This window comes from Salvia hispanica, chromosome 4 (assembly GCF_029641045.1).
Source record: "Salvia hispanica isolate PSC_SH4W2 chromosome 4, Shi_PSC_v1, whole genome shotgun sequence".
NCBI lineage: Eukaryota > Viridiplantae > Streptophyta > Magnoliopsida > Lamiales > Lamiaceae > Salvia > Salvia hispanica.
Window position 1 is genome coordinate 52930219 of NC_142695.1, and position 8117 is coordinate 52938335.

The 8117-nt window shown below is 36.8% G+C and overlaps 1 protein-coding gene across 1 annotated transcript; it reads left to right on the top strand.

Annotated features, from left to right (window-relative positions):
• Nucleotides 1-1505: 1505 nt before the first annotated feature.
• Nucleotides 1506-3948, top strand: LOC125192103 (laccase-14-like). Its single transcript, XM_048089558.2, has 6 exons — nt 1506-1655; nt 1747-1898; nt 1988-2232; nt 2379-2507; nt 2617-3540; nt 3622-3948. Exons 1-6 carry the CDS (start codon nt 1560-1562, stop codon nt 3807-3809), a joined length of 1734 nt encoding a protein of 577 aa, XP_047945515.2. The 5' UTR covers nt 1506-1559; the 3' UTR covers nt 3810-3948.
• Nucleotides 3949-8117: the final 4169 nt, after the last annotated feature.

Consider the following 8117-nt stretch of genomic DNA (forward strand, 5'->3'; position numbering starts at 1 on the left):
TAATTAAAGTGGAAAGAATAATGCAGATAATGTAGTGTTAAACACTACACATGGAACGGACTTACAGAGTACAAGTAGTTTCAATATTTTCCAAGAACTTTTTGAGTAAAAAACCAAAATGCTGAGCATTTTTTGAGCACGAAAAGAATAGTCTGAAACAATGGAAAGATCGTGTATTTAGCATGCATTTTTCAACCACGACCAAAGTTCTAGCAACGTATTATGGAGAAATTGTGAGACCTTTGCCTGAGCACATATGTTTTTATTGAAAATTAAGAGTACTATCCCGTCCCTGAAAGTTTGACACAGTTTACCATTTCGATCCGTCCCTGAAAGTTTGACACACTTCACTTTTTACCATTTTTTGTAGTGAACCTCATATTCCACTAACTCATTCCTACTCGTATTTTATTATAAAACTAATACTCTCCCCGTCCCGCTTAAGATGACACGTTTTCCTTTTTAGTTTGTCCCAACTAAGATGACACATTTTCTTTTTAGTAACTTTCTCTCTCCAATTAATACACTCAACCACTTTTTCTCACTCCTATTAAAATATCCATCTTTCTTTATCTCTCTACTTTAATACTTGCATCCACCTTTTCTCTCTCCAATTAAACACTTTAACCAATAACTCCTAAAATCCCGTGCCGACTAAGCAATGTGTCATCTTAGCCGGGACGGAGGGAGTACTTTAAAAGTAGGACCCACATCCCACCAACATTTTCAACTCACTTTCCATTACATTTTTTAAAACCCATGTCGGGTCAAAGTGTGTCAATATTTGGAGGACGGAGGTAGTATTTGTGAGCGTATATGTCTTTATCGGACATTCTAAGTTTTTCTGAGCACATATATTTTTATCGGACACTGTGAATTATTCCGAGCACCTATGTGCTCGGCAAAATGGCTATAGGTGCTCGGAAAAATGGCATAATCCGAGAACGTACATCCTTCTCGTTGATTGCGAGATATTTAGAGCACATCCATGCTCAGAAATATGTTACATGGCTTTTTTTATTATCACATGCTCGAAAATACTCTTTGGTTTTTTAAAAGATTCAGGGTTACGAGGCTCACATCTGGCGTTGAACATGGATTTAGGTCAATTGCTTTTATAATAAAGCTGATAAATTATGGAGTATTTTTAATAAGGTCAATTACTTTAATAATATAAGCTAATTGGTGTTTTTAATACAGTATCATATACTATGTCAATCATAAAAATTGAGTTTTCTTTTCAGTCCGTGGAATCTGTTCACACACTACTTTTTGCAATGGAGTATCAATTAAACAAAATAAAAATAAAAATATTTAATTTAACAAACAGTAATATGGCGCCCGATGTCAATGCCCAGGGGTCACAAATAAAATTCAAATTTTCAGTTACTTATAAATTTTGTTGATTGTCTTTTTGAGGGTGAGCCAAGAATATTTAGGCGGGCCCACGTTCTCTACCACGTAGGAGTACTAATGAGAGTTTAAACTAGGAACTTATAAATGCTGCACACATTTTCGCAATCTCCACAACACATACCGATAAAAAACAAATAGGAGAAATGGTTTCTCCTACGAATTGTTTATTTTTGTGCTTCTCTGCTATTATTTTATTGGGAGGCATAACACCTGTCCAAGCGTTGGTTCATAGGTTTGAAGTATGTTCAACATCTCTAATAAGTAATTGGTTTTATTTTTCTTGTAGTATGTTTTTACATTTTAGAAAAGCTAATATAATGTGTATTGCAGGTGAGAAGAACATTTCACACAAGGCTATGCACCAACAAAAGCATGCTAACGGTAAACGGGCAGTTCCCGGGACCAACGATCTATGCTAGAAGGGGAGAATTGGTCACAGTCGATATTATAAATCTCTCCGAACAAAATATAACCATCCATTGGTATGTAAATTTAAACATGCATAGAATTGCTACTATTTATGATAAAAAAAAATCCTAATTAATGAATTAATTTATGGTTTGTAATTTAGGCATGGAGTAAGAATGCCGAGATACCCGTGGGCGGATGGCACCAACCTCGTGACAATGTGTCCCATTACTCCTGGCAACAAGTTTCGACAGAGAATGATCCTCTCGGACGAAGAAGGCACATTGTTTTGGCACGCTCACAGTGACTGGTCTCGAGCTACTGTATATGGCGCGATCATCGTCCTGCCTCCCACGCCGGAGAGTTATCCTTTCCCTAAGCCTCATGCCGAAATTCCTATATTACTAGGTATGTGTCAATGTTACGGACTCCGGTGCAAGAAAACTTTTGTTTTGTAATGTATGAATAGTAAATGTACGGTTAGGGTTTATATATCATATCGACTCTCTCTTTAATAAACTAGTCTTTTAATTGAGATGAATTCTCACGTGCAGGACTATGGTGGAATGCTGAAATAGAACAAGTTTATGCGAATTTTATTGCCGAGGGGCGGGATCCCGCACCCGTTGATGCTTTCCTCATGAATGGTCAACCCGGAGATCTGTATCCATGCTCAAAACAAGGTGGATTATAATTTATACATTAGTTGTTATGTAAGACAAGTTTAGAGACTAAATGAACTCTCTTTCCTAATATAGTAGTAATATAATATGTTTGACTTTTGACCCGCAGATACATTCAGATTGAAAGTCGAGCCAAGAAAGACCTACTTGATCAGGATGGTAAGTGGATTGATGCACTTCATGGTATTCTTCAAGATCGCCGGCCACAACATGACGGTGGTGGGCATGGACGGCGCCTACACGAAGCCGCTGAACACCAACCACATCGTCATCTCCCCCGGCCAGACCATCGACTTCCTCCTCGAAACCAACCAGGAGCCCTCCCATTACTACATGGCTTACAAAATATACACCCGGAGCTCCAACTACACCCCGTCCACCGCAATCCTCGAGTACACCGGAAACTACATCCCATTGCCGTCCCCGCTGTTCCCCTCCTACCAGGAAGGGTGGCCGTCCACGTCAATGCACTTCGAGACGAAGCTCAGAAGCCTCGCCGACGACAAGCACCCCATCTCCGTCCCCATGAACATCACAGAGAAGCTCTTCTTCACCCTCTCCATCAACCTGTGGCCGTGTAACGCGGATTCCTGCTTGTTCAGCGACAGGTTCCTGGCAAGCATAAACAACATCTCGATGATGGTGCCCGACACGAGCATTCTAGAAGCTTACTACAGAGGGATTCGAGGCGTTTTCACAACCAATTTCCCCGATCGTCCGGAGAGAATCTTCAACTTCACATACGTGACGCTGCAGCAGAGTGAGTCGCATCCGCGTTTCGCGACTGCGGTGTATATGTTGGATTACAACGCCGAGGTTGAAATCGTGCTTCAAGGCACCATCCTCGGCAAGGGAATGGACCATCCCATGCATTTACATGGCTACAGCGTCTACCTTCTCGGCAGTGGATTGGGGAACTTCAACGAGGCCCGGGACCGCCCCAACTTGAACCTTGTCGACCCCCCGTATATGGATACGGTGAACGTTCCGAGATTCGGATGGACCGTTGTGAGATTTAAGGCTAACAACCCAGGTAAAATTTAATCCTTCACATTTTCTTAAAAATAATTTATTTTGCAGTTTTAGGGTGTAATTAAAGTGTTATATTTTGTAGGAGTATGGTACATGCACTGCCATTACGACCGTCATCAGACTTGGGGAATGAGGATGGTGTTCATTGTTAAGGACGGGGATCGCCCCGAGGAGAAGATGCTACCGCCACCACCGGATATGCCTCGGTGTGACATGCCTGGTGGCAAAGTCACGTTAGGGCCAAGGGAGCTAGCGCAATTGGCCTCTTAATTATTATTATTGAGGAATTGAATGTTTAAACAATATCTAAATTGAAGTGGCAAGCATGCATTAATCTCATATTTTGAAATGTGGATTTGCTATATATATATATATATTGTGCGTGAATAAAAATCTCATTTTACTTTTAGTAGTATTTCACAAATTTTTAAACTATGACTTTTTATATAGGAGTAGAATTCTTAAAACTTATGGACTAGCAAAAAGAAAGAAAAACTTGTAATCATAGATGGACGAAGTACTATTTTACATGTGTTGATAAACAATAATTTATGATCATTACTAAATACTCCCTCAGTTCCCCATTATGAGTAGCACTTTGACCGAACACGAGTTTTAAGAAATGTAAAAAAAAGTTGATTGAAAAAGTTAGTAGAATATGAGATCTATTTTTTTTATTGATTTTATAATAAAATGTGAGTGAAATGCGTTAGTGGAATGTGGGACCTACTTACCATTTATGGTAAAAATGAAGTGTTACTCTTAATTGGAGATAGACCAAAATGGAAATTAATAACTCTTATTCAGGAAGGAACGGAGGAAATAGTTTAATTTGCAATGATCGAGATACAATACATAATGCTTGGTTCGTGGAACTCAAATAAAATATCATGATAATAAGCCGGACCTCCTAGCCTGTTTCAAAAATATAGGACCCACACGTATAATATAATTTATAAGAACATACAAAAAATATCAATCACAGCAGTATAAGATAGACAATATAAGGTCTACAATAACTCCTACTTATCTCAAATCAACCACATGCTCAAAAGTCCATCAATAATATCCAAACCTTATCCCAATCAAACTTTTTAATTTATACCAATTAAGATGACATATTTTTATTTTTGGTAAATTAATCACTTTTTTCTCACTCTAATTAAATATTCAATCATCTTTCTTTCTCCATTTAATATTTAGGAATACTCTTATCTAAGCGTTGTGAGGTGTATGATTTCGAGGGGATATGATGTTTCTGTGATTTATAAAGTAACCAGTGATTGGTCTTGTTTTCAGGTTTCCAAATCGAGTAATTTTATCACGTTGCTGAATGCTGATGGAGAAACTATACAGTACTGCTTTTATTTTGGAACCTAAAAACAGACACTACTAATTGCTCAATACTCCTTAAACTTTTACCTAGCTAGTTCGAAAAAGAAAATTGTTTGTATCACATTCACATTCCTAGTTCGTTGTTATTCATCTACCAATTGATGTCTTGGTGAATGGATATAAATTATCAACTGAGTGCATATTTGGTAGACATGCATGTTAAATTAACACAAGATAATTAATTAAGATGGACTTTAAGATAATGATATGCTATCTCACTCTTTTGAGATATTAAATAATCCACCTTTTTGAACTGCTAATTTGTTTCTGACCTCTGTGGACCGAGATGGACTTTGATAGCCTAATATGACCTTATTTTATACTCCGTATATCAAACAGCCAAATAACCCACATAACTCATATATCTATAACTCATATGTCTTGGCCTATGTCGGAATATTTTTGAAACACAATCATATTGTAACAAAGAGCAGTGCCTTTTCTTAATAATGTTTCCAATATACGTATAGTATAATGTATGACTGTAAATCTGTAATAATCTGTTTCTGAAATTATAGTCTAGAATGCTACTTAACCTTTGGATCTCATCGATGCACCGACTGTTAAAGCAGAATCCACGCTATCTGTCACTGATTCACTATATGGCTATTCTTGACCAAACATAGATGTACTTCTCAAATTCAGCAGTCCATGACCATGACCAAAGTCGTTTTGTGTTTTTGCAAATAATTTGATTTAATAAATTCTTGCATTAGAGATTTTTTGGTTAAGCGTTAACAGTTACTCCAAAGATTTGAAACTCACTTCTTTGCTTGACTTTTGGATACCGATAATACTCAGCCTAAGTTAATCGATTTGAATATTTCTTTTTCCAGACGTTTCATTCAATTTAAGTGACCACTTTCTCTTTTAATAAAAATTAATCATGTTTACATTTCTTTTACTTTATTCTCTCTATTTACTTCTTGTATATCCAAAGAAAGGCAACAGCTTGACACGGGAAGGAGGGATTATGCTTTAAGAAAGGGTGATTATATTTAGCTGATTTTTTCAAAAATAAAAATATAAATTCAAAAATAACTAGAAAAACTAAAAAAATTAAATTAAAGGCTAGAAGCCTAACGAAAATCGGTCCCATGGCTAAGCCATGTGCTGCACAACTGCACGAGTTCAGCCGATTGGCTCGTGCGGACGAATGTGCGGCACATGAGGCCTCTGACTAGTGATATGCTCACTTATTAATACACGCAAAACCATGTAACACTATGTGCCTTTTATAATAGTGATATATACATAATAGAGTAAAGGTCAAATACGATCCTAAACATATGACATTTTTACGATTTTGGTCCTAGACATTACGTTTTGAATTATTTGGTCCTATGCATTTGAAATCAGGCCGATTTTGGTCCTTCACTGAATTTGACAGCGTCGTTCCGATTTTGACTCATTTATGAATTTAAATTAATTTAATTTTTTTTAAAAAAAAATAAAATTATTATTCTTAAAAAACTAATTAATAATTTTAGTTTTTAAAGAATAATAATTAAATTAAATTTAGCCAAGCGACCGGCTATCAACCCAAGCATCTCACTCTCCCACGATCTCTTCCGACGTCGTTCCGATCGAGCAGTACATTCGCTCCAGCGCCTCCTCCTCCTCCATGATTTCGACTTCTACGTCTTCCACGAGAGCTTCGACCACGAATCCTCCGCCGACGACGAGCTCTTCTTTCACGGAAAAATCCTACCCATCCAAATCAAAAAGCGCCTCGCTCGCCGTCGTCCCCCTCGCTGCCAATATTACTGTAATCTCAGTTTGCAGCTTAGAGTTGATTAGGCCACTATTTGTTTGATTCTGCAAAACTGGAGTTTAAAGCTTTCATGTTCTTCATTGAGTCTTCTTCGTTGAAAATGAGGCTTCGAAGAATAGGTTTCTCACATTTCCTTCGAGTATGAAATTCAATAAGAAAGAGAAGAAGGCTTGTTTTAAATTCATAAATGGGTCAAAATCGGCTAAACAGCCGTTGACCGTTTAGTTTTAACGGTGTCATCCATTTTGGACTGAGTTTGGCCCGATTTCAAATGTATAGGACCGAATAATTCAAAACGTAATATCTAGGGCTAAAATCGTAAAAATGTCATATGTTTAGGACCATAATTAGCCTTTACTTTACGTAATAAAAAGGATGCATATTTGGTTAATAGAAAGTAACAATATCTAAACACTACGACCAATATTACAAAATTACTGAACTCCAATCTTGAGAAAACATACCAAAAAGACAAATAGACACGTAGTCATAGAATCTTGTACTCCATAGTGTTTGGCAAATTGTTATAATCACATCAAACAAAGTGTATCACATGACTTCACTTGATTCGCTATAAACAAATACTCCTTTCGTTCCCGATTAATTGTCACTCTTTGACCGGACACGACTTTTAATAAATATAAAAAAAGTTGATTGAAAAAATTAGTAGAATGTGAGCCCCACTTTTATAGAATGTAAAAAAATTAGTAGACCGGGCACACTACTTTTTAAAGTAGACAAAAAAATGTTTTCACCTATGAAGTTTTTCATTCTGTGCTTCTTAGGTCTTGTGTTTGGAGAAATTAATGCAGCGCGATTCTATAAGTTTGAAGTAATTAGTGGACCCACTAATGCCAACAATTCGAATGAGTACACCATATTCAACTACAAATATGAATCACATTTTCTCCAATCTCAATAATACATGTTGTTTCAAAAAATAGAGAGGCAGCATAATTACCCCAAGAAGGGAAAACAAAAATGCTTTCGGCTACAAAGTTTTTCTTTTTATGCTTGTGGGGTATTATTATGCTTACACCGATCCATGCATTGGTTCATAGCGTTGGCAATTGAAATTGTAAAATATCATATAACTATTTTGCATCGGTCTCAATAGAAAATGGAAACTAGTATATACTTCCTTCGGTCCCCATTAAATATCTTGTATTTCCTTATTCGGATGGTCCCCAATAAACATCTCATTCACATTTACTATTTTTAGTAGCGACCCCACTTTCCACTAACTCATTCACACTCGCATTTTATTATAAAACTATTAATATAAAAGTAGGACCTACATTCCTCTAATTTTTTCTACTCACTTTTCTTCACAAAGTCAATCAATTTCTTTAAACCGCACCGATCAAATATGGGTCATTTAATGGGAACCGCAGGGAGGTTCCATGGGC

What these genes read in the sequence shown, in the direction of transcription:
- LOC125192103 (XM_048089558.2), top strand. Translation starts at nt 1,560, where the DNA reads ATGGTTTCTCCTACGAATTGTTTATTTTTGTGCTTCTCTGCTATTATT. An exon ending in CGTTGGTTCATAGGTTTGAA is followed by an intron (nt 1,656 to 1,746) that starts GTATGTTCAACA and finishes TGTGTATTGCAG; the next exon opens with GTGAGAAGAACATTTCACAC. An exon ending in CGAAATTCCTATATTACTAG is followed by an intron (nt 2,233 to 2,378) that starts GTATGTGTCAAT and finishes TCTCACGTGCAG; the next exon opens with GACTATGGTGGAATGCTGAA.